At 44.8% G+C, this 26,361-nt stretch overlaps 1 protein-coding gene across 4 annotated transcripts in view; it reads right to left on the minus strand.

Moving 5' to 3' along the window:
- The window catches only part of TTF2 (transcription termination factor 2), a 41,793-nt gene that overhangs the window by 6,004 nt on the left and 9,428 nt on the right, over nt 1-26,361 (minus strand). Inside the window, exons 4-20 of one of the 4 annotated variants that reach the window (XM_032881334.1) lie at nt 21,749-21,815; nt 19,910-20,875; nt 19,499-19,613; nt 18,970-19,152; nt 17,295-17,419; nt 15,801-15,882; nt 13,986-14,105; nt 12,919-13,069; nt 10,649-10,757; nt 7,860-8,044; nt 6,981-7,134; nt 6,610-6,701; nt 5,697-5,779; nt 5,160-5,296; nt 4,202-4,372; nt 1,569-1,627; nt 603-753 (exon numbers count right to left, since the gene is read on the minus strand). In XM_032881334.1, coding sequence (XP_032737225.1) covers nt 603-753; nt 1,569-1,627; nt 4,202-4,372; nt 5,160-5,296; nt 5,697-5,779; nt 6,610-6,701; nt 6,981-7,134; nt 7,860-8,044; nt 10,649-10,757; nt 12,919-13,069; nt 13,986-14,105; nt 15,801-15,882; nt 17,295-17,419; nt 18,970-19,152; nt 19,499-19,613; nt 19,910-20,875; nt 21,749-21,815 — 2,950 coding nt within the window. Of the gene's footprint in view, nt 1-602; nt 754-1,568; nt 1,628-4,201; nt 4,373-5,159; nt 5,297-5,696; nt 5,780-6,609; nt 6,702-6,980; nt 7,135-7,859; nt 8,045-10,648; nt 10,758-12,918; nt 13,070-13,985; nt 14,106-15,800; nt 15,883-17,294; nt 17,420-18,969; nt 19,153-19,498; nt 19,614-19,909; nt 20,876-21,748; nt 21,816-26,361 lie in introns of those variants that run through there. The other 3 variants (XR_004385431.1, XR_004385433.1, XR_004385432.1) reach the window with 3 other exon arrangements.

The raw sequence follows: 26,361 nt of genomic DNA on the forward strand, positions 1-26,361 counted from the left end.
GCCTATCAAATTTCCCTCTGCTGTCAAAAAAAACTCTTTGAGATGCACTCCCCTCACCCTGAAGAAAACTGTTCACTTCTGATGTTTTTGTGACTCAACCTCAAAACATGAATTGTACGCCTGCCAAAATACACAAACGCTGCAATTCAGAGCATGGGGGGTGCCTGGCTCAAGGCACTTTCATGGAACTTTCCATTAATCAGATTCTGTCCACTCCCACGGTTTCTACACCCTCCACCCTCCTGCCGCTGCTGCTCTTCCTGCCTCCCCAGGCCACCAGTGCTTTCCACGTTCCCTCTGTCCCTCCAGATCTCCCCACACTTCCTCGTATCCAACTCCCACCTATCCTTCAAGGCTGGCCTCGTCCACAGAGATCACTTGAGCCAACGAGCTCTGGTCTTCCTCTGCTTTTAGCCCTGGTATTTTATTTTCTTTCAAGTACCTGTATACTTCAATACGTACCCCAGTAAATGTCTAATAAATTAAAAGTACGGGGAAGGATCAAGGCAACAAGTGTTTACACTGCAGTTCTCGCCATGTAACTGAGAACAAGGTGCTCTCTGTGCTCTCTGTGACGGAGCTCTGGGGTGACCAGCTCATACCTGGGGGCCTCTGGAGCTGTTAAAGGCCTCCACCAAGTCCATCCTCTGTTTGGGGCTGACAGAGCCATCAATGGTGGCGTAAGTCAGGCCGTGTCTCTGAAGGTGCCTCGCTACGACCTGCAGCATGCTGGTCCACTGGGAGACCACGACGCTGGAAGGAAGAACACAACATCAGCACGCTGCGCCCCCCCCACCCCTGAAAAGATGAAACAAATTCATCGGTAGGGTCTCAACGCCCCTGTTACTCTTAAGATTCAGTCATCAAATGTGGATCCAGAAAGGCCTTCTGTCCCCTGCGGGGCAAAGGCACATTTTAGGTCACATCTCAAGGTGAGGATGCTTCCAGTTGTTTCCAGATCCATGTCGTCATTTGTCTCATGCTAGATGAGATCAGAATACAGTGGTTGGTTGGCCTAAAATAAGGGCTACAGCTTCCTATCATCTGGACATCTGTGGTCCTGCAGGGAAGGGATGCACGGGCCGCCCTCCCTTTGCCAGCCCTTGTAAGCTGCTGGCACGTCTCTACCCTCACACCTTGTGCTATGTTTCAATTAGGGTTGTAAGTTTAAAAAAAATCAAAATATTCCACATATACAAATGCAGATCCATAACACTCATGTGAGGGTAACAGCAAATGGATCCAAGTACCCAGCTCGAGAACATTCCTAGCACCTCAGGGCTCCCTGTCTGACCATACACCTCACCCTGCCTTTTGCACCTGTCACTCCCCTCCTTTTCTCTGGGGGCTTTGCTATTTTTAAACACTTCTCCAGATGCTTAGCTCACTCTGATCCTCTAGGGACTTCCTTCTCAATCAGTGCCACAAATAATTTAACTAGGAATCATAGAGAATATGTGCTGTAACCTCAGTGCTTTCTATAAAAAGCTGAGATTCAGAACTATCAGCAATATCAGAGTTTCTGGACTCATCACAAACAATAACTTGGATAATAAAATAACATTTACCTCTTCTGGGACCCTGAGTTTCCTCGGATTGCCTCCAATTCCACCAACAGAGATGTAATCTGGGAAATGTTATTCAGTATACGTTAAGTTGCAGCAAATTCGCTTTTCTCCAGCATCCCTCACCTGAACTTCTGAATGGCCTGCCTCTGGTCTGACCCCACTCTAGGCCACTCTCCTCTCTGCAGCCCAAGGGCTGTTTCTAAAATGCCAGTCTGTCACTTTCCTCCCCTCCCACAGGGCCTTCCCACCAAGGACCGAACCCAAGCTCCTGATAATGACCTACCAGCTCCATGCTGCTCTGGCCTCAGCTTAGCCCCTCCTCAAATGATGCTCCTGTTATACGAGAGTTCCTCCTCTGCTAAGCCATGCTTTGTCTCATCTTTGTCCACTCTGTCCCATCTGCCTGGAACACCCTTCCATGTCAGATCAACATCACTTCTTAGGGGTCCTCACTAATCCCAAAGTAGGGTTAGGTGCCTACTGCCTCTCTGCTACTAGGGCTCCCTTTGTTTCTAGCACTGTCTTTTCCACACTACCCACTGTCTTAATCATCTCTTGCCATCATGGCCTGAGGTGCTGCAAGGAAGCGGAGCAACAGAGGACTGGTTCATTTTGGTTCGTTCCCCTAGCAGCCAGCACGGAGCCAGAGCAGATAAAGTACTCTCCTAACATTTGCAGGAAGAGAAAATCCAAGAGCTTTACCCAGTTTAGGGCCCACTCCAAAGGCTGTTAAAGAAGAGACCCACCCACCAGTCTGAGCGACCCTTGCTAAGGTTTCCCCCAAAAGCTCTCCAGGTATTTATCAAACCCCCTCAGAGCACACCTGAGTCCACAAGAGAGCGGTCGGTAAGAACCGTGCACATGAGCATAAGTTGGGAAAGCAGCTGGATTCATCCCTCCCAACTGCTAATGCAAAGGACCTTTTGAAAGCCTCCAGAGTCCCTGGGGTTTGTCCCTGGGATGGTGGAGGAGGAAGAAAATGACCAGGAATCGGGAGACGAAAAGAGCTCTTCTGTTGTACTCCTTCGGGGCTCCTGGTGAAGAGCGTGAACGCCTCATCGCGGAAACAAGGGGCCACCCCAGACGAACTCTGAGGCGCCCTCAGCGCTTATGTCTTGTACTGCCCTTGTTTGGATGCTCACCTCTAGAGGCCCCTACCACCCACGAGGCTGCCTTCCGATCTCAACAAATGGGCTGGACAGGAAGTGAGGACAGCATGGGACCATTCTGAATTCACAGGGAGAAAGGAAGCAGGTACATGAGGAGCCCGGCGTCTTGGAGACTTGAGGTTGTGGTAAGTGCCTGGACTGCCTCATAAAAAGCTAGTGATAGGTATTTTGAGAAAACTTCAATGGGAGAGCCGAACTCACAGTCCATGAGCAGGGGTCCAACTCCAGGAACATTCTACATGAGGTTAGGTGTGTGCTGCCAAAACTCCCTTCCCTGAGTAAAACAACCTAAAATGGTTTGAATCGCTATTAAGGGGCTCACATTAAAACACCCTGTGAATAAATACTACCCAACTATTCGATGAGGCACACAAATTATGAAGACTTGAAGTTTTAACCCAGTAGCTACTCTGAAGGTGCTACGACAGGAAGTTTGTCCACATACGGTGTCCTTCCTGTGTTTCTCTCAGTTACTAGTGGTAAAGACCTCAGTAGATATTGTGAAAGTTTAATTATAAGTAATTCTTAAGTAACACCATTCCCTTGGCAGTGACCTCCTTTCTAATTACATTTAAAAAAAAAAAAGAAAGAAAAAAAAGAACCACTTGGGGCGCCTGGGTGGCTCAGTGGGTTAAAGCCTCTGACTTCAGCTCAGGTCATGATCTCAGGGTCCTGGGATCGAGCCCCGAATCAGGCTCTCTGCTCGGCAGGAAGCCTGCTTCCCACTCTGTCTCTCTGCTTGCTTGTGATCTCTGTCATATAAATAAATAAAATCTTTAAAAAAAAAAAAAAAAGCCTTTGAAGAGAAGCTGAGGCTGGGAGACAGCCTCAGACAGCAGCCAAGAGAGAGGGCCTCGCCCCACTCTCAGGGTATGCGGACTGATGGTGTATACTCCAAACCAGCCAACAGAAAGCAGCCCTCAAGTTACAGCACACCTCAGCCTCCCTCTACTACAATGCTTCAGCCTCAAAAAGCTTTAATGGAAATAGAACAAAATGACTAATGAAGATAGAAGGCAATTTAGGAAATAATACTCACAGACGGATGCCTTTCAACAAGTCTAAGCAATTGGTGCGCAGATGTATTACACAGTCTCTGGGGTCAAGTCTTTGTTGTTCTCCTTTAAAGCTTTCCCGCAACAAATTGCTCACTCACTGAGGCCCTGTCACTGGTGTAAACCTGATAGGCAACCTTCCCAGTGATCCATGACGGAAAACGTGCCTTGCTGCCGGGGCCGGCCCAAATCACTCTCTGAGAGCCCACTAGGTAATAAGACTTGTTATATTCATGAAATAAAATAAGAACTTAAGACTGGAGGGGCAACTGGACCAGCTCACATCTAATAGTTCTAGCCTCGCCATTCAATGGCTGTGCACGCTTGGACAAACGTGTCGCTCTCACAAACGGAAAAAATGTATGAGAAAATCCAAGTTTTTCTATTGGAACAGAGGTGACAAAAGTACCTTGCTGCTCGCTCTTGTGTTCTCAAAAAGCTCTGCCTTGAACCGTTCACCATTAAGGGAAATGATGGGAGACGCCTCCGTGTCACAGAGTTCAGACAATGTCATGGCACTGAGCTGCTCTTCCAGAGAAAGGGCGAGGTCCTCGCTTTTCAGTTCTGCCGGGTCCAGGGCCTGAGGAGAATACAGGAAGGAGACAGGGTGGGGGGTGCAGGTGGACAGTTGAGGAAGCAAGCCACCTTATTTGCCAACGAAGTGAGGATTGTTTAACATTTCACATAGCAAAATGTCTCATAATTCATCATTGGTATTTCCTCAGAGAAACCCTGATTAAAATGTAATCTTGCAAGTTTTTCACAAGATGAAAGATAAATCAAATGATGGAACTTCTTAGAGATTTGCCAGACAGATTACATGATCATTCTGTTTTCTCAGCTAAAGCAGTATAGTTAATTAAGCTATTGATAATCAAAACACATTACCACAGCTCCTCTGAAAGAGTAACAGACTCATCTTAATTATGGATGTGCCTCTAGCCAATGTTAAGGCAACTTTTCCAACTGTATAAACACTTGAGTTTTCATGACTAGCCCTTAAAAGCCCCCGTGCTGCCTGAAGGCAGAAAAAACTAGTAGCTAAACTGGCTTTATGACATCCTAAAATACCAAAGTATCCATGAATGGTTTAGCAGAATGACATTTTCCATTCTAAAATTAAGTTTATTTACAAAAACAAAACCAATACAAGCTGTTCTCAACACGATGGGAATAATTTCAAGATCAATAAAAACTAATATAAAGTAAAATAAAGAAGCTTCCTCTTCTCTGTCCCACCAGAAAAACAGAAACACCACAAAACGCCATTCCCCTTGATCCGGCAGGCTGGACCCCAGTTACAGAGGCCTAAAACGGACCTCTCTGGCAGCCGCTGGGGAGGGGAGCACATTAAGAGCTCTTCTTACCGACTTCAGCAGAGACAGGTGACAGCAACACTGGCGAAGTCTCAGCAACTGGGTCAACAGTACGTGGGGGGTGCTGGATCTCGGCAAGCTTGCCGCCATCCGGGGCCCAGACCCGGTGGATGCAAACTCCTGGGCCACTTCCACGAAGGAACACAAAGCACATGTAACAGGACAGGATTTACAATGGAAATACGGGGAAGAATCACAAACGGAAGGAGGCTGTTTTGAACTTCTCTGATCTGCGATTCAGTAACACAGCTATAACTGACCTCTCTACCAAGGAAGCCACACAAAATACTGGTTTTCTTTATGGACCTAGGTGCATTGTAATCACGTGGATTTCAAGAGTAACTTTAAAAAAGTTAGATCAACAGTTCTGGTGATAGCAGATCGGCTTATTTAGCTTTGGTCTGAGTTCCTAGCTAAGGTCAAGTCTCTGACACCGGGCATTCGTAATGTCCTGTAGCGGTGAATTTTACCAGATCTAAATCCACATCTCTGTTACTTGTGTGTATTTACGAGTGTCCCACCACTTACCTTTACTAAATGGATTATCGGGGCTTCTTCCAGACTGGCTGCCCCCACCTTCCTGCCCTCTTAGATAGGATCGCAGAGCTGACCTGCCTCAGATCGAAAGAGAAAATGCACATGGAATGTTTGCGAAGACCGAAGAGGTTTACTAGTGGTCACTGCTTAACCGTGCTTGAAGCAGGATCTTGACTAAGACTTGTTAAATAAAGTCAGGCTCGTGGCAAGCACTGGCCAAAGGTAATGAAAATTAATTATTTTAAAAGCCAAATCATTTTTTAAAATAAGTGTCAATAAACACATTAATATTATAAATATTATGTCTAATGATAGCTATTAGTTTATAACATATTATAATGTTAATATTAATTAGTATTGGTTTATATTTATCAATAAATACAATAATATTACATCAGGTAAACAAGGAGAAAAAAAATTCACATTGGAAATGAAAGGTAATAAGCAGGAAAGGGTAAATCTGGAATTTCGGGAAGGACAAGAGGTTTAGAGAAAGTACAAATAACACATGACAAGAAGGATTACAGAGCAGTTTGTTGTTTTTAAGTTCCAATGAGATGCTGAGTAACAGGCTGAAGGTCAAAGAGATGTTCTTTCCCAACACAGCCCCACAGGACCAGACACACCTGGTGTAGAGAGACCATACTGTTTGGCTTCTACGCAAGGAAGCCGATGAAGAACAGGTTCAGTGTGTATACAAGACAAAGGTAAGCCAGGGAACAGGTGAAGGGAGAGAAAGGGAGATTTAAAAACCAAAACAAACAAACAGAAAAAGGAAGGTAGACATCCAAGTTATCAACAACACTATAAATGCAGTCTGAAGAAACTGGACCCTTAACTCACTCCCAAGCAAGGACAGGAATCACACAACAATAAATGTGAGGTACTTCCTCATTGCACACACCTTGATCTTGCCAAAAGGACACTGTAAACACTCTCTTCATCTTCAGAAAGCTTTAAATGGTGCACTTGAAATTTACGCTGGGGCAGCATCACCTGGAGGAGAAGAATTCAGCAACAGAAGTCCAACAAATGACCTGGGCATTACAGAGTACATTCCCCATGGCAGACCCTGGAAACCTAGTCAAGCCCTAGGTAGCTCTTCCTTCTGCCCTAAAAACAGGATGACTATGACACATGACCACTAAGGCCCCCTCATAGGGAGACGGGACACTCAGAAGCTCCGGAGCAAAGCAGATGGCTGTTCAAGCCAAGGCAAGGACAGGACAGCCTCCTTCCCTGGCCTTCCCCAGGGACAGGGACAAACGAGATTACCAAGGGCTGGCCAGTGGAGTCCAGCTGGTCTTTTGTTCTCCTCAGCAAAAGGCTCTTGGTTAAAATACTTAACCGTTCTCCTCCTTTCTTTGAACCATTGTCAACCTGGCTCTTCCACAGTCGGAAATCATCGAATGGAGAACAACGGAGAAATCTTTTTTTGTTAAGGAATAAGAGGGACAGTAGGAAAAAAGAATTAGAGAATGGTTTAAGGAGTAAATAAGGGTCCAAGGAAACACACAAGATGAGAAACAAATCCAATTTTCTGTTATATCTGTCATCCAATCATTTTTTAAGAGTGAATTTCATACTAAAGCTCTGCAAGACACATCAAAAGAATCTAAGTTGATAACAAAACCACATTATAAAATGTGAATTTTCCCATTAACAATATCTGTATCATCACAAAAGGACATACAACCAATAGCTGGAATTTATTCCTAAAGCTTCAAAGGCCAGCAAAGAAATTCCGTATTCTCTTATGGGCTGACTTGAATAAAAGCAAGGGTTTTAAAATGAGCATTCTTTTCTGTTTGCTTCGAATAAATAGCAGGCCTGACCCTAGGCCATACACTTTAAAACAGAAAAAGCCCAAAACATTCACTGGACTGAAGAAAGAGGGCTTCTGTTTCCTTTTAATCCATCCTATATTTTTCCATATATAGGGCCTAGATAGAATCTTAGTCCTGTATCTGCCAGGCCATCAGCCGATTATCTTCTCATAATATGAATTCATTTGCCCTTTAAAGGTAGAGAAGCTTGCCATCCCCTACGTGAGATACTCTGGCATGTTCTGGAGCTTTGTCGTGAGATATGTAATAATGATGAAGGGTTAACTGACTGGTTCGCATTTACATAATCCCGAGGAGTTTTACTCACTTCAGCAGTGAATACATGTCCAACAAGGTGTTCTGAATGGGGGTTCCAGTGACAGCCCAACGGGCCCGGCCCTGCAGCCTGCACACAGCCATGGAAGTCTGAACTCGCGGATTCTTCACACAGTGAGCTTCATCTAGTATGATTCGAGCCCAGACTATGCGAAGCAAAGGTGTTTTTGCACTATCCTGGAAGAAACCCAAGTGACATCATCAACAGTATGGAAAAATGTACATGTCTTCAAGAAGAGGAGGGGAAACAATGAACGAGTAGTGAGGGTTCACTCTCGCCGTCCAGTTTGAGGGCTCAGATTGGGTATACTGAAATGAGAATTAAGCTGAAGAAACCCAAAGTGGAGACTCTCAGTGGGTAGAAATAAACAAGTTGACTCGAGGACCCCAATCCTTGAGTTTAAGATGCTTGAGAGTAGGGGCACCTGGGTGGCATAGTCAGTTAAGCCTTCAACTCTTGGTTTCAGCTCAGGTTGTGATCTCAGGGTTATGAGATCGAGCCCCACATCAGGAGTCTGCTTGAAATTCTCTCTCTCTCCCCCTCTGCCCCTTGTGCTCGCTCTCTTTCTCCCTCTCTCTTTCAAATAAACCTTTAATTTAAAAAAAGATGCTTGGGGCTCCTGGGCGGCCCAGTGGGTTAAAGCCTCTGCCTTTGGCTCGGCTCATGATCTTAGGGTCCTGGGATTGAGTCCCGAATCGGGCTCTCTGCTCAGCAAGGAGCCTGCTTTTTCCTCTCTCTCTGCCTGCCTCTCTGCCTACTTATGATCTCTGTCAAATAAATAAATAATATCTTTAAAAAAAAAAAAAAAAGCTTAAGAGTAAAAATCTTTTGGGGCGCCTGGGTGGCTCAGTGGGTTAACGCCTCTGCCTTCGACTCGGGTCATGATCCCGGGGTCCTGGGATTGAGCCCCACATCAGGTTCTCTGCTCCGCGGGGAGCCTGTTTCCTCCTCTCTCTCTGCCTGCCTCTCATCTCTGTCTGTCAAATAAATAAATAAAATCTTAAAAAAAAAAAAAAAGGGTAAAAATCTTTTAACTTGAGTTTTCAAGTTACAACTCCAAAATAAGCAACAGCTGTGGGTCAGGACTGCACTCGGTGTCGAGCCTGGAAATTCACCCATTTCAATCAAATATTTATTAAACTGACAAAAAAGTCACTGCCAAAAATTTCACTGCCAAGTCTACTTTTATAACGTAGGGTACGAAATCAGCCATAAAGGACTCAGCCATAAAGAACCTAGCCTTAAGGAGCTCACAATGGAGTGGGAAGAAAAACAAGCAGAAAGATTAATCACAGGCGATGTTTATGTATGAAGTCCCACTGGATAACCCAGTAGATCCTGGAGGATTCTCGTCAGTGTGGGTCACTGCTGTATCCCTAACACCTGAAACAGCAGCTGGCACATAGCGGATACTTAGTATCCGCTGCATGTGTGGAGGGCGAGGACATAAATAAGCTCAAGGTGCTAAGAGCGGCATTTAAACAAAGGATTAAAGGATTCTTGAAGGTGAAAAAAACAAACCAAATTAACCTGGAAAAGGCATGGAGGCAAAGCCTTCCATTAGAGAGAAGGAAAAGGCACAGAAGCCATGACAGAGCAGGGCAGACACACATCCCCAGTACTGAGCATGCGATGCTGCAGGGAGGGCTGGGCCGTAGAAGATGAGGGATGCCCAAGCAGGGCAAGGTCATCAAAAGCCTCATACATCAGGTACAGGAACTAGGGTCTTATCCTGAAAGCCGTGAGGAACCACTAAGGGATGGGAATAGTTCATTATCAACAAGAAGTCAGAATTGCTGTGCTGAAGAAGCATTCTAGAGATTTCCGCAAATATGGAGATCAAACAAAAAATAAGAACGTGCAAAAGATTTGTTCTGGGAACAGCGCTGTATTTTCAGGAGAAAAATGCCCCACAGTAAATATGCAAAAAAGCCTCCATGCTGAGTCACTGAGAGGACCCTGGGCATCCTTGAGAACAATCAGACAATCAGGGTTTTCGCCTGGTTATCATTTAGCCTCGGGCCCCTTTGCGGCTTTACCGTTTGCAACCTCTTTCCCTGGAAGGCAGAAGAGAGGCAGGCAATTACCACTTAATACAAAAATACTTGTCCTAAAATACTGGTCTTTGGGGGGCCTGGGTGGCTCAGTGGGTTAAGCCTCTGCCTTCGGCTCAGGTCATGATCCCAGGGTCCTGGGATGGAGCCCCACATAGGGCTCTCTGCTCAGCAGGGATCCTGCTTCCCCTCCTCTCTCTCTGCCTGCCTCTTCTGCCTACTTGTGATTTGTCAAATAAATAAATAAAATCTTTAAAAAAAATAAAATACTAATCTTCACAGTAAATATAAAAAATATCCTACGAGTACACCCCGGAAGACTCTAAGATAAACAGTGCAACAGGTGAAGTCCCCACAGTCAAATGATGTCTAGAATAAAAGGAAAGGAAGAGAGGAAAGAACTTTCCCCTTCCATAGATGGAATGTTTAGGCCACTCCTGACCTTATAGGAAGGTACCTTTGCTGTGTGTGATGCTGTGGAAAGACTCTGGTTAAAACTATGAGGTATGGGGGCGCCTGAGTGGCTCAGTCGGTTAAGCATCTGCCTTAAGCTTGGGTTGTGATCTCGGGGTCCTGGGATAGAGCCCCACGTTGGGATCCTTGCTCAGCGGGGAGCCTGTTTCTCCCTCTCCCTCTGCTCCCCCTGCTTGTGCTCGCTCTCTCTCAAGTGAATAAATAAAATCTTATATTAAAAAAAAAATTATGAGGTGTGGCTCCCAGACTCACCTTCCCCACACTGGGGTTTGCACTGGGGGTCACTCCCTCTTCTTTCTGTGTAGGAATCTCCTTGGCCAGAAGGTTATAGGTAGTGATCACAATGTCGTATGTAGAGAGGCTGCACAGATAGGACACAAAGCAAATGGTAAACAATCCCTCCATGACTGACAGGAGAGGTGGAGAGGATCCCTTTATGAAAATGCCCGTGGCTGGAAGCACATCGGCAGAATTCATTAATTCATGTCCTTAATCCACATATACATGGTTCAGGAGAGGTAAATTTTACTTGTTGCCTTATGTTTTATCTCTGATCATTTTTATAGTCTGCTTATTATAGCTAAATGGTCTCCCTATTCCCATTGCATGAGTCAGAAAGAAAAATCTCTAGCTGGAGTCATATAAAGCTGGTTAGGATCTGACAACAACAGGAGTAGGGTAGGGTTAGGAATTAACATTTAGTAATGCTTTGAGCTAGATTGATGCTGAAGTCCCAAGGAAGGTAAGAAACCCTCAAAGCACCGTTCATTTAGATCTGATCTTTTGCCTTATCATCCTATGACGGATTTCTGAAAACCCATTAATCCAGCCTTGACATTTGGGTAAAAAAATACATGCTGTAAGCTTTGAGTTTACCTTGCCTATGCTCTTTACATGTAAAGATTCTTATCAAAAGGCACAATCTTTTTTCCAATGAAACTTAATACTGTGCACCTGGGAGAATGTCCATAAATACTTTGATAAAAATGATCTGCCTAATTCAGAGGGAGCACTGTTTACATGCTGGCTTAGCATAACATAGAGAAGAAGAATTAAGAATGACTCCAATCAGTCAACTAGTACATTCTGAATACCAAATGACGTATGACTAAAGTGCAAATCAAGTAAGGTACAATTTATTTTTAACAACTATCTACAACAGCGGCGTCTGGGTGGCTCCGTTGGTTACACGTCTGCCTTGGGCTCAGGTCATGATCCCAGCGTCCTGGGATTGAGTTCTGCATCGAGCTCCCTCCTCGGCAGGGAGTCGGCCTCCCCCTCTCCTTCTGTCACTCCACCCTGCTCATTCTCTCTCTCTCTCAAATAAATAAGTAAAATCTTTTTAAAAAACTATCTAGAACAAAGGCCAGCCACTGACAGTACTCTGCTGGAGAAGGGACACAGGACTATCACTGATGCCCTGACACCTTCCGTCTGCTACAGTGACCCTCACTCATGAGAGTGGATGTAAGACCTAAGGCCCCGGCTTTTGCAAGTCACCTCTAAAAGACTACCGCTCTGTTCTTTAGGAGATAAAATAATCCAATAGGACAGGCTGGGGAGATTATTTAGAAGCAGAAACAACTCCGTTCTTTATTAGATCAAGTATTCAACCCAGACCATCATATTACAATTAAGAACAAAAACAATTCCTTTAGGGGTTCCTGGCTGGCTCAGTTGGTGAAACATGTGACTCTTGGTCTTGGGGTTGATGTTCTTGGGGTTGAAGTTTGAGCCCTACATTGGGTGTACAGATTACTTAAAAATAAAACCTTAAGGGGGATGGGGTTATGGACATTGGGGAGGGTATGTGCTATGGTGAGTGCTGTGAATTGTGCAAACCTGGAGATTCACAGACCTGTACCCCTGGGGATAAAAATACATTATATGTTTATAAAAAAATTAAAAATTAAAAATTTTAAAAAAAAAACCTTAAAAAACAAAAAAATCCTTTAAAGCCAAAAGGCAAAGACTGGGACTAAAATTACCATCTGGGGAAACATTTTCCTTCCTTCTTCCCGATCCTCCTCCTTGAGGAGTTCAGTTGGGCCTAATCCTAAACTCTTCAGTCTAAAACTTCTTAAGATGATTCCTATGTGAAAAACACAGCCAGTCTACACCAACTAATCATTAATATTCTACCAAGATGCTCTGTAAGACTGGGCTGGTTGCACTCACACGAACGGAAAAAGAATATGAATTTGGAATCAGAAATTCCACAAGAATGCAATAACTGTGGCAGACCCCTGTTCCAGGGCTCCCTGGCCGAGAGCTCAGCAGCTCAGGCTACCTCGCACAGCCGCTCTTGCTGTGGATGGTGACAAGAAGAAAAGAATACCATTCTCTTCAAAGATGCATCTCTTAGCACAGGTGACAGATGCTGGGTGGTGACAGTGCTTTCGGTCTTCACAAGAACTATGAGTCCTGACTATCTGAGAGCTTGCGGGGAACAGGAAGGCCAATAGGGCCGCTCAAGCCAAGAGGCTGAGGGCTCGCGCCCACTGCCGTGTTTCTGCACTTACACTTTTGCACGTTGATCCCGATTAGGCCCGTGATAGAGACAGACTCTTAGCATGTTGTTGCTCACATGTTTCATCACCTCGTTTTTCCAGTGATGGATCAGGGAGGCAGGACAGATGATCAGCGTTCCACGGGAAGTGAACTCACAGGAGTCTTGAGGGGAAAAAAAAAATCAACACCTCGTTGCTCTCACTAAATAGTCTTAAACTCCTTCAAGGTACCTCCTCTTCCTCTTTTATTCCTTCAATTCAGTATTTTTAACAGACTGTTGCTCTTATTTCCACACACAGCATAGAATAGAATGGGAAATGACTCAAACTGCTTCTTTATTTTCCCTTGTATAAAGGTTAGACAGAGAGAGTAAGGAGAGGAAAGGGTGTAGTCCGTGGCCTCGGTCTAAAAAACCCAATGTGCTTCCACGGTGGTTAAGAGGTAGAAGTGGGATCTTTTCCTACCTTGTCCTGATTGGTGCATTACAGGGGCTATTATTACTTTTTTCTGGAAAGCATAACTTAATTACATCCATGCTATAACACAAGTACAAAACCCCTAAGACAGGCCACGTGTGATGTGGGGTTGCTGACATGTTACACATAGGACCTTGAAAGTACTCAGTTATTTTATCTTAACAACAGCGGCTGTGGTAAGACAGAAACTGTCTAGAATTGGGAAATTACAGAATTTCAGAAAACTTGGAAACAGTTTCTGCTAAAATCAGAGGTTGTGACGGACCTTCCTTTAAAAAATTATGTATTGACTCATTTGACCCGGCCCTGTACCTGTGTCCTTAATGTTAACAAGAATCATCGGAGCCATTCCAGAGGCTTGGCTTTCTCTATACACTTTTTTCGAATCACAGGTCAGGTTACGTTTATGGCAAAAGAGGAAATGATCACTGGTAACGAGCAGATTCAGCCTCAGAAATGGTGCCAGAGGACAGAGTCTAACACTGGTTTTCCGATCGATTAATGACACAGGACCAAAAGTATTCTTTCACAGCTAAAACACACCCACTCACCGCTCGCTCAGACAATTTAGGAAATAAGAAGCTATGAAGGCATTTGTATACCATCTCTGGAAAGCCAATTCAAGGCTGTGTTTTTGTCCTCTTCTTTGTTCTTCTCTTGATTCTTCTGGGACAGGATGAGTGCAATCATCGTCAGGGTTTTCCCTAATCCCATATCATCCGCTGGAAAAGCAAAACCGAAGTCAGAGAGTTTATCACTTAGAGCAAAGAATCACATCCACTTCCACAGAAGAAACCACTGGTAGACCTGAGTCCTTGATGCGCAGCCACTGCTTGTTCAGGCACTATTATTTCTGACCCTAACAAATCCTTGACCTTGGGAACGAGGAGGAACCCTCGCTCCTCCTCCTCATTATCAAGATCAAAGACATTTACCATGACCTTTGCAAAACGCAAAGTTTATTATTTAAACCTCACTCCTGTGTGCATTGTACTGTTACTTACCTAACGCATTCACTGGCTGGCTGTCTCAGTCTGCTGACACTGCCCCGTCTTTTTTCACTCCGTGAATCAGAAAGATCCAGCAGAGGGAGTTAATTCAAAACAGTCCTCCATTCCCTTAACTTATTCATCAAAGAGGAGCATAAACTAACATTTCTCAGACACTATCATTGTGCCCATCAATGAACCTCTCTCTCACTGAATTTGCTATTTATACCCTAAAAAAATATTCTCACCCTCACTGTAACGGTTTAAATAATCATTCTGACACAAGCAGAAGTAAAATGTCCCAGCAAGGGTTCTGGCTCACATCTGGCTTCGAACTCCAATGCAAGCAGGGTTCCCACGACTCCCAGAACTTCTTAGGGAAGCTCACCGTGCCTACACTCTGTGCACAAACACTGTGGCTTATGCCAAACACCTGCCTTCCTTCGGGAAGCCCGGCATTTCAGGACAGACCAGGCCCGAAGTCACCGGTGTGACCAGCCCCCAGCAAACAGCCAGGGCCCAAACTCCCATGCTTGGCAACATCTTTGCATGTCATCACCCTGTGTGACTTCACTGGGAAAGGCCTCTGGAAGTTTCCACCTGGTGTCCCCTGAACTTTGCCCCGTAGTTTTCCGTTTGCAGATTTCGAGTCCCAGCATATCAAAATAATTTTATTTTTTTATTTTGCAAGAAATCCTAGTCATGCGTATGACTGTATGCTGTGCCTCCTCCTTGCAAATCGTTGACCCTGGAGGTGGTCCTGGGGAGCCCTGTCACAGCCACTTACTTCCTAGCCACTATGGCCACCTGTCATGTTTTCTAGAAGCTGAGCACCTTGGAAATTTTTAGTTTAATGAGTCTCCAAAACAGAACATGGAATACTTGCTTTTGAGGGTTCCCTCCACCTAAGTCCCGGGCAGTGTGCCTTGCCTCAGGAGAATACACATACTCCCACAGGAGCTCAATTTAGATGCAAGCAACTTGAGAAAAGAGGCTCCTGTGAATCCCTTTCTGCAGGAAAGGGTGGAGACGGGAGTCTCTTTTTGGGGTGGCAATGCTTTCCTTTAGAGTCTAATGGAGCAAAGCAGCCATGAGAGTTCCCACAAGACACTCAGGTTTGTACTTGGCTTTGGCCATGCTCCTAGACATCTGGCCTCCAGCCTGCCTCCCCACACCTCCTAGAAACTCTGTCCCACCAGAGAATGAATTCCCTCTCTGTTTAATTAGCCACGTCAGCTTCTACCGCCTGCAGCCACGACCTGCCTGATCCTCCAGCTGTGTACTCTTGACCATGTTGCTTTACCATCCTGCACCGCAGTTTCTTCACCTGTAAAAGGGGGGCAACAGAGTGCCCACCCCAGAGTTGTTAAAAGGATCAAATGAAACCATACAATACACATGTTGCTCTTAGCATAACACCAGACTCACCCAGAATTCCTCCGTGTGGCTTCTGACTTTCCCGCCATGACAACCAGGCCAATGCCTGCTTCTGGTGTGGTAGCAAAGGGACCTGACAAAGGAAGAACCAAAAGCTGAGTATAAATTCCTCAGGAGGGGCTGGATCCTGACTCCACTGACTCCATGCTCTCCTCTCTTTTCTGTAAGCGATCCTACCAATAATCCGGCTGTCATGGGCTGCCCACAGCACCTTGGAGGTCCCTGACCCCACCTCTCCCCCTTGGTGGCCGAATGTCCTGGGCTGCCCAGGACAGACTTGCCCTTACTGGCCAGCATGTCTATCAAGAGCATCCCCAACCCCCTCAGGTGAGAGTCTCCCTCTGTCTGCTTTAATCAGCCAGGCAGTTTCTACTGCTTGCAATCAAGACCTCTGACCGGCCACCTTCCTTTCACTGATGAAGCCATTCCGATGTTCTTCCTCATTCTCTCTCTTCAAATATGACTCTCCTGGGCCGCCTGGGTGGCTCAGTGGGTTAAAGCCTCTGCCTTTGGCTCAGGTCATGATCCCAGGGTCTTGGGATCAAGCCCCGCATCAGGTTCTCTGCTTAGCAAGGAGCCTGCCTCCCCCCGCCCCCCCCAACCCTGCCTGCCTCTGCCTACTTGTGATCTCTGTCAAATAAATAAATAGAATCTTAAAAAAAAAAAAAAAAAGTGACTCTCCTCTCTGCAGGCAAGGTCCCCCTCACACCATGAGTTGTAAATTTCAATAGCCTTTTGGCGGACACCCCCTTCCAGTCTTTTCTTAACTCCAGTTCATCTTGCACTCTGTGATAAATTTCACCTTCAGGAAACTACCTGGCTTGAGATTCTAGATGATTTCATCCCACCTCTGGAGCAAGTCTCTCTGAGCTGCTTCCCTGTGCCACACCACACTGCCAGGGAGACCCCTGCTCAAGGACGTCACCCGCTCCCCACCTTCACTTGCTGGTCCTGCTCCCGGCACCTTCTCTCTACCCAGAGTGTTTGGTTTCTACCCTCTCTGCTTCCTTTGGGTTTGCACCTCTGTGAAGGCACAGGGCAGGCAGGCGACAAAGAATGCTTGACCTACGGGGACTTCTCTCTTATTCGGTATACTGTCTGTGGTCCAGTACAGTGCACACTTTACCTATGTTCCTGTATCCTTTTCTGTTTCACGGATGTTGTAGATGCACTTCCCCCCCAACCAGTTAAGAGCAGCAAATCCTTTGCATCTTTGCGGCACCCCTGAAGCTCAATAAATGGGTCTTCTATTGCTACTGACCTACAGAACCTTATGGCTTTAAGAAAAAAAAAAAAAGTGGGTGTTGTTCTTTTTTTCTCAGTGCTAAACAGAAGGAGAAAACACTCCAAGGGAAGCCACGAAAGCATTATGTGTAGGAAAGATCCATCAGGAGGGTGCTCCACCAGGCAGCCCCCAGGGTCTCCATGTCCGTGGTGCAGGCACACTTGGAGGACATGCTGTGCCTCGAGTCTCCCCCAGCTCACCTTCAGCCCAGCTGGGTCCTCCGCCATGGTTGTCTCTCCCGGCCGCGATTCAAGTGACGCATGCAGCTCATCGATGGCTTTACTGATGATTCTCCACGTAGCATGAGGGCCGTCCTGTGCAGGGCCTGCAGACAGACAGGTGGTATGGAAAGGTGTCACAAGTGCTGCAATCTCACAACTCACGATTCACCAGGTAACCGATCTGCACAAACTACAAATTCTCACTCCGAGATTTTCCTTTCTCACAGGCTCCACGAACCCCATTTTCCGTTTGTTTAACCACACGCTTCCAAAAATCAAGGGCAAAATAACAGAAAATAGATGAAAAAGAGAGCTTGGAGTATTTTTGGTGGGCTTTTTTTTCCCCCTCCAGTTTTGAAGGGGTGGCAGAGGAAAAGGTAACGCCACCATTATTTTAGGAAGAAAAGCTCCTTGGGGCTGGATGCAAAGAAGGGAAGCCAGCAACAGGGAAGGCTGGGCTAGTGGATGTCTGTGGACTTTTAGGTAGACAGAGGGACACCCCCTGATGTGCACGTCACACACTGACTGTGCCATGCCAGGATTTTGAGAGAGAACGAGAGTGCACATGTGAACATGCAAAGTAGGGGTCGGCCCACCCCCAGAGAGACAGAGACAAGCAGACTCCCTGCAGAGCACAGAACCCAATGCAAGGTTTGATCTCACAAACCTGACTCTCAAGTCGGACACTCAACCGACTGAGCCCCCCAAGCGCCCTGAAACAAGCGCATTTTCTGTTTTTTAGGCCGCCCTCAGTTGTATCCAGCTCCTAGTCTCTTTCTTACCCCCGTTAACTATCGCTCTTCCACTTTCTCCCTTTCCTTCCCTTTTCTGTTTCCTTGCTTCCTTCCTTTTCCCCTTCTAGATCACCGGGCCCCTCAGCTAGGAGAAAACTAGCCTTAGCTTTTCCAGTCACTGCCAGCCAACCGGACCAGCGAGCTCGGGTACTGTCTCCTCATCAGCAAACCAACCCATCCTAAGACATACGACCTAGTTACTTCTGAGCCACAGTTTTCTGGAAAGTTCAGGACAGAAACTCATTTAAATAGGGCATCACGGGCGCCTGGGTGGCTCAGTGGGTTAAAGCCTCTGCCTTTGGCTCAGGTCATGGTCCCAGGGTCCTGGGATCGAGGCCCGCATCGGGCTCTCTGCTCGGCAGGGAGCCTGCTTCCTCCTCTCTCTGCCTGCCTCTCTGCCCACTTGTGATCACTCTGTCAAATAAATAAATAAAAGTCTTTAATAAATAAATAAATAAATAAATGGGGGCATCACTGCTCTCGGTGGGTCTTTGGTCATCAGGTTGACTTCTGCTGCTTCTCCACTTGGCCTTAATACACAGGGTGCAAATGTGCCCGCTGGTGTGCCTCCCTCACTATGGAGTAAGTCTGAGTTTTCATTCACAAACATTTACGAGAGGATTCCCACGTGCCAGCCCCCGGGTTAACTGATTACAGCTTGTGATCAAGGTCAGTGAACACAGCAGGCACAGAAATCTCAACACTGTGCAAGCTCAGCTAAGCATCACGATCTGCATCACGCGGGCAACTTACACCTCCAGAACGGCTTCCCTCTTCACACGGGCACAGAGACCTCTCCTAGGCAGCATTAAAAATGCAGGAGTAGCCATTCACACTGGGCCCAGGCCCTTGGATCTTACCTCCATAGCCACGACTGGATCCCCCAGTAGCTGCTGGGCAGGCAGCCTTCCATCCTTGAGAACCAAGAGGCTCGAGACCCTGACCCTGCAGGGGCTGGGGAGGCACCCAAGGAAGGGACTCGGTGGTAGATCTGGTGAAGTTTCTCTGTTGTGGCACTGGAGTGTTACTCTTCTCATTGGTGTCTGCTCAAAAAAAACCAAGGAAAGAACAGGCTATAATTCAGGAAAGCAAAGGAACTGTATGTGGGAGTGGAGGTCAAGAAGGGGTGGGATCACTACCACTCCTATAAGCTGGGGAAGACCTCAAGGGCACAGTATTGAAAAGTTCTTAAACGATGGAAAAGAGCCTGAGTCCACAGGAAATGAAGGAAGCTTTTATAAATCACAGGGGTCATTTTGAAAAGCTCAGAAGTAGATAATCAAATGGACAGGTAAATGGAGCAACAGATTATCTTTACTGAAAGGGCTTGTCGAATGTCTCTTTTAAAGTTCCTGCGGACCCCGAGTTCTGGGGCGTAACCCATTTTACCTGGCTCTGGGGAAAGGGCAAGAGCACCAAGGGCTTCCTCTAACTCCTGAATTTGCTTGAGCAACTTCTGACCCTTGTCTGGAAGAGCCTGGATGTTCACTGACTTCAGTGTGCTCTGAAAAACAGATCCTGTAAGATGATCTCTCGTCTCAAGTTGTTAGAAAGGTAGTTTCAGTATAGAGTAATCTAAGATGTGAAAACTCTGCAATTAGGGTCCTTTGAGTATATGTGTGAAAACCTGGGTATTGTTTTGTTTTTTTAAATCCACAAATATAAACCCAGGAAAAGACAGAACCTAACTATCCACCTACAAAACCTTTCTCACACTGACACAGTTGACTTGCCTGTAGCCCCTACCAACCACTGCTCAGACCTTAAACACAAAGCACACGGTGGGTCAGGAGTAATTACCTTCTTTTGCTTCAGTTGTGTTGTGAGGTACACACGTTGGGCTGCTGGGTCTGAAGACTCTGCCTTCCTGGAAACACCTGAGACAGATGTTTTTGTTTGCACACTCTGACCAGGGAACGGGAGGCTCTCCTCCTCCTGTGAGTCCGGAGTCGAGTCAAAGAACAAGGGAAGCTTAGAGGAAGTGAAAACAGCATTATTCTCCTCACCATCACCACAGCTGGAGGCCGCCTCTGGCCTCTGTCCTAGGGAGCAGACCGTGGCCAGTGGTGCACACCGTGCGGCTGGTCCTCCTGGAGCAGGCCCATCCCCAGGCTCTGACTGTCGGGTGGTCTGAGAGCATGAACCATCCCTTGCCTTTGTTTCTCTCACCTCTTGGCTCTTGGGGTGCTCTTTGCTGACCTGTTCCCCTTTCTGGGGCTTGCTTACTGGGTTCTGACTGTGAATAATCCCAGGCAAAGGATTGGTTCCCTTTTCCCTCAGAGGCTCTGACGTTTTTTGGACATGATGACTCTCAACGTGTGACTTCTCCCGAAGAGACCCACATGGTTTTCTCGGCTCCTCACCACGGCACTGCTTGGATTCAACCTCAGAAAGGTTTCTTGTGTGCGTCCCTTCCCTCTCCTTGGCTTCAGGCTGAAACTCCGTCTTCTCTCCTCGCCGCTGCTCTTGAGGTACAGGCTGCTTTTTCGTTCCCTCCACCAGGCCAGATGAGAGATCTTTCTTCATCCAGCAGTTGGATTCAGGCTTCCGTTCTTTCTTTTGATCCATGAGCCCATCTCCCTTTTCCTTTGGCTTATCAGTCACCTTTTCCTCACCTTCGCCTTTGCTGAACTGCTTCCAGAGAGATGGTGCTTGATTCTTGTCCAGCACCTTGAAAGGGTTTCTCTGCTGGGTGGAAAGACAATGAAGAGGCTCCGAGGCATGCTGAGACTTGTTGGTTACAGAATGTTCTCTGGAACAAGGCTCCTAAAAGACAAAAAAACAAAACAAAACAAAAAAAACCTTAATATAAAACATTAATGCGAGCATCGTATCTAGAATGCCTTTTTTTTTTTTTTTCCCCCAGAGGAAATGGAAACAGTAGTCCGATATTTCTGAACATCCCTGGGACCATTTTTAGCTCTCAGAAGGACTATGTGCCTAACTCATGAAGTATTAGTTCCTGAACAGTACTTTTGAAGCCTGGTTCCTTCTCTGTCCGCAACCATTGCTTTCCTGGGTCTCAAGGACAAGCACTGACCCAATCAAGTGCTTTTGCAGTTGCAATAGCCACAATGTATACCTTTCACAAAAAATTATTCTCTCGAGATGAACTGATCCTCAAACGTATACAATGTCCTATGCTTGGAGTTTGGCTTTAGGGCAATTTCACTATAGGAAGCCAGAGTGACAAGTCTGAGCTACATTTCGACCATGAAAGTCTTACCACTTCCCTGGGTTGAGCCTCTCATGCTCTGGGTGTCTGTCAGTCTCTCACGGTCTAGGAGCTTACGAATAACACCCTATTTATACCAACATCAAAGAGACACCAGTCTATAACAAGATGCTGAAATCAATCAAGTAAATCCAAATTTTTTCCTAAATAGAACAGTGACTCCATTTAAGACCTTGATTATTTAAGTGAAACAGGAGGCAAACGATTAAATCACCACTATAACCAAGAAGTCCTTTGAATTAGAAGACCCAATAGGGTCTACGTTGCTTAAAGAAAAGAACTATCCTTCAGAGACAGTATGATGAAGACCAACCAGTTTATACTGGACTTCAAGGTCTTTTCCGGTGACATCACAGATTAACCAGTCTTGGGAGAGCAGGCTGGAAGACGGGAATAACTCCTACCTGCCACGGGATACTTCCACACCATTGCTTCCCCGCCGCCTTACTTCTAACGCACTGGAAGAACAATCTAGTGAAATATAAAACACAAACAATCAAGGCTGTGGAAATCCATCACAATGAGACAAACTGCTTTTCCATCCAAAAAACATCTTGCAACTGTTTGGTGCCGGTTTTGAAAGGTCACTTGAAACCAATTACTCCTATATTTACATTTAGAAATTCTCTACTGCACGGGGTATGTAGAAAGACTAAGAAATGGAAGAAAAGAAGCGTCATGGAAACCAAGATGTACACAGGTTTATCCTTTTTACTCTTCAAAGAATGACTAAAACAGAAACATGATCAGCAGGGGCTACTAAAATCAGAAAAAGAGAGAGAACCAGACATTAGGCATCCCTGATGGGAAACCACGATACGACCTATACAGTAAAACAAAACAAAACTAAGCCAAACCAAAACAAACAAAAATTAACCCAGATCAGGTCAAACCCCCAGATTCAATTACCAATTTACGGAAAATACAAACAACAGGAACACACAGAGCTTGGCCACAGGGATGTGACCTGTAAGATCTTGACCGTGAGAAATGATTTATGACAAACAACTGCCTTCCTTCAAAACATAAATTACAAGGGAGGGGAAAAAATGGAGAGAGAACTCTGGAGACTTCACAGACACATCAATCAATTGCAATTGTGAAACTTATTTATTGATTTAAACATGTAAACAGAAAATCATTAAAAATAAACTATGACATCTATGAAGCTCCTGGAAATCTGCACTCCAACTGGTTAAAAAGAGAGAAAATCCCTGTCTTAGAGCCATACAGTGAAACATCTACAGAATAAATGATGTTATCTGGGATCTGTTTGAAAATATGGCAGGAGATGGCGGGGAAGAGTGGGTAGAGTATACACAGAACAAGACTGGCATGAGTTGGTAACTGTTGGAGCTCATATGTTGTAATAGTCTATCTTGTCTACTTGTATATATTTGCAATTTCCCATTTAAAAAAAAAAAAAAGACTGTACTCAGACATACACTCCAATACAAGACTGTCCCTGTACCAGCAAACACAGCCTATAACCCCCCCACAGAAATGGCTATGCTGCTCCATTCACGAATGAAACCATGCATGCGCTCTCTGGCATGCCGGATTTTGCATGTGATTCTCCCTCCATCCAAAGAATGTCTTCTTCATCCCTATTTGCCCACCACATCCCCCATCACCAGTTGTCAAAGTCCTATATGTCCCTCAGCGTCCAGTTCAAGCCGTATCTCCTTTTTGCAAGGTTTTCCCATATTGCTTTCCCTGTTCATCCACTGTATTGTTTCTGTATTTCTGTTGTATTGAGTTGTATTATACTCGTATCTGCCTGTCTGCCCGACATTTTCAGCAACCAGAAGGCTATAACCATATGTGATCTCTTTATTCCCAACTATGCCTTGCCTTTTGTACATAACTGTTAAGTATCGTGGAATTAAATAGAGTGAGCTGATTTTTTCCTTACCCAAAATGAATCTTCAAACACATTTAATAATCAGTCAAAGAAAAGCAGCTTTTAAATATCATTTTACTTAATTGTTTAACTAGGCAACAAACTCAACCAGAAAGTATAAAGCCATGAAAAGGATCATCTCACAGTAACCTATATGCCCCGTTCCCATCCTTTCCAAGTACCCATTCCTATTAGCTTTCTGTTTACCTTTCGAGATTTCAATATATTCAGATCAATATAAACATATGAATCATAATTTCCTTTTCTACACAAATGGATAGCGTTAGTATACATTATACTAAATACACTGCATTTTTTAACAATGTAGTCAAGATTTTTCCAGAACACATAAAGAGTTCACACATATATATGTGCATATATTTTATGTGTATATATGTGTATATATATACATATATATAATATGTATGCACATATATATTTTTCCTACAGCTGCACAGTTTCCCCCTATTTAGAGCTCCATTATTTATTTATTAAGAACCCTCTTGATAGTTTGGTTGTTTCCAATATTATGCTACTAAAAACAATGTCACAATGAATCTTAATGTATCTGTAGGGTAACTGCTTATTTCTCATATTGTATACAAGCCCTTTTCGGTTTTTCTTGATCAATTACCTTCTGGATTTTATTTATTGCTGTTATCTGACTCATTAAACTCCATTTTTACCTACATTAATCCTTTCTTTCTTCTTTCTTTCAGTTTAATCTCTTGCTCTTTTTCTAATCTCTTAAATTAGTTCCATGATATACAACATGAATCATGATAGTCCGAGTCCCAATTCAAAATCCTCAGATGTCATTACCTCACCTGGACATAAAAGCAAAGATAAGCCTCAAATGAACAAGTGTTCCAGTCAAACTGAAAAGAAAATAGGTCCAGCCCCCCCAGTATAAACTCACGATTTTCCCGTTCAAGCTCACAATTCTCTGAAAAAAATTTGCTGGTCTCTTTGGTTTTTCTCACCACAATAGGATATTATATTGAACATGTGTAATAAAATTTCTGAGATGCTTCAAATGCATAACAATTTAAAGTACTGGCAACTATCGGGCAGTACCACTCCTTATCGAAGTGAATCAGGAATAAATTTCTGCTGTTATTTTAAGTGTATCAAGTACTTGAAATCTTCACTGACAAGAACATTTCATAAATCGTATCTATTTGAAAGCCCAAGTGACTGTAGACTTTCAAAAGGGCAGGACTTAAGAGACCAAGAAGGGACAAAACAACACATCTCTGATTTAACAACTAAGCATCTACTGTCTTCTAGGCACAGTGCTAAAAATGCCTGTACTTGTATTTTTATTAAAACCAATCTGGGTGGGCTTCTCTGTTTTTAGGATAAAAAGTTTGTTATCTTTATTAAATTGCAAATCAACAAAGAAAGCAACGGAAATATATTCTCAGAGAAAGCAAATATTGATTCTGCCACGAAGAAGAATGTGATTTCTGCAGTATATTCATTATCTCCCAGGATGTAAGCAATAAACAGTAATAATGAACACAGCTAGAGGAAACCAGACCTCTTCGGTGCTCCAAGAGAAGGCATATCCTCCCTTCCTCCTATAGGTTGATCATCCAACCCAGATTTACACTGTCAGGCACGTTCACTTTAGTCAGGCCAGGATTCCCTTGGGCCCCAGAGTCTTCTTCCATTGGTCAGAATCCCAGCCTCACTACACTTAGCTCTGAATCCTCAGATAATTCATTTGATTAGCCTCTGTGCCAGTTTCCTTTTCTCTAAAATGGCAAAAAAAAAAAAAAAAAAAAGTACCTACCTCCTATGATCACTGTGAAGACCACATGCATTAATACATGTAAAGATAAGGTTCAGACCAACGCCTGACCCATATTAAGGACTTGCTAAGCAATACTAATCATTAGTTCATGCTCTCTGACCCTCTTGCTTATTCCTATATCCACACTTTCGCTTATAGCCCCCAAGTACTTCCTTATCTTTATACTGTATCTAAATTATAAAAGTTATTCAAGGCCAAGGTCAGGTGTCAACTCCTATACTTTCTCAGTAACTTGCACCAGCATTAACTCCCTCCTGCAGGTCTTACTAGATCAGAGAAGCGCCTGCATTTCAACACATCCAATGTGCTATACACGTAGATCGCGCTGGACTACAGCCTTCGTGTGTCTGACTCTTACCCAGTGGTGTCAGAGCCCCTTAAGAACACAGGTTCCCTTGTTTATATACACCAGCACTAGGAAAACCTGAAGCTGGATTTCTACCTCATTGTTCTCTTACATTAAAATTCAAGATGAAACAAAAACGTAAATGTAAAAAATGCAACTGTAAATGTTCTGGGGAAAAAAAAGAGATGAATGGTTTTCTTAATCCTAACGGGAAGCAGGCTTTTCTAAGTAGGACCTAAAGCCCTACAGCTGAGGGGTGAAGGATTTGGCAATTCTGGCCACATTAAAGTTTTAAACTTCCACCTGCGGGAGCCACTCAGGAGCATGGCTCTCCTCTACCCTACGGCCATGAAAATAAAGTTTTAAACTTCCATATGGTGAAAATACCATTAGCGAGATTATAACACAAAAGGCAAAGTGGGAAAAGTGTGACACTTAGAGCTAACAGCCTTCACATACGAGGATTCCTTCCATTACACAGCACAGTGTATGATATGCTACCATATAAATACACCACAAGATGTACTAGCTTTATTGAGGGGGGCTCTTCATGGGGGTGGGACTTCAGGTGCTTCTGCACAGGCCTGGCTTAGACCCAAATTTCTATCATCTGCCCAGAAAATCCTCACTGGGCTACATCGTCTGCACCCCAATCTTACCCAATAACCAACCACACAAGGAATCTGCTAGACAAAGACTCAAATATTATTAAAAATAAAATAGATTTTTTCAATTTAAATTTTAAATCTATTTGAGAGAGAGTAGAGAGAGTGAGAGTGTGCACGAGTGGGGTGGGGGGCAGAGGGAGAAGTAGATTCCCCGCTAAACAGCGGGCCCATCCACGGGGCTCAATGCCAGGCTCGATCCCAGAACTCTGAGATCATGACCTAAGCTGAAGGCAGCCACTTAACCGACAGCCACCCAGGCATCCCTAAAAATAAAATATTTT

This window comes from Lontra canadensis, unplaced genomic scaffold (genome assembly GCF_010015895.1).
Source record: "Lontra canadensis isolate GAN:19392208 unplaced genomic scaffold, GSC_riverotter_1.0 scaffold75, whole genome shotgun sequence".
In the NCBI taxonomy this organism is placed as follows: Eukaryota; Metazoa; Chordata; class Mammalia; order Carnivora; family Mustelidae; genus Lontra; species Lontra canadensis.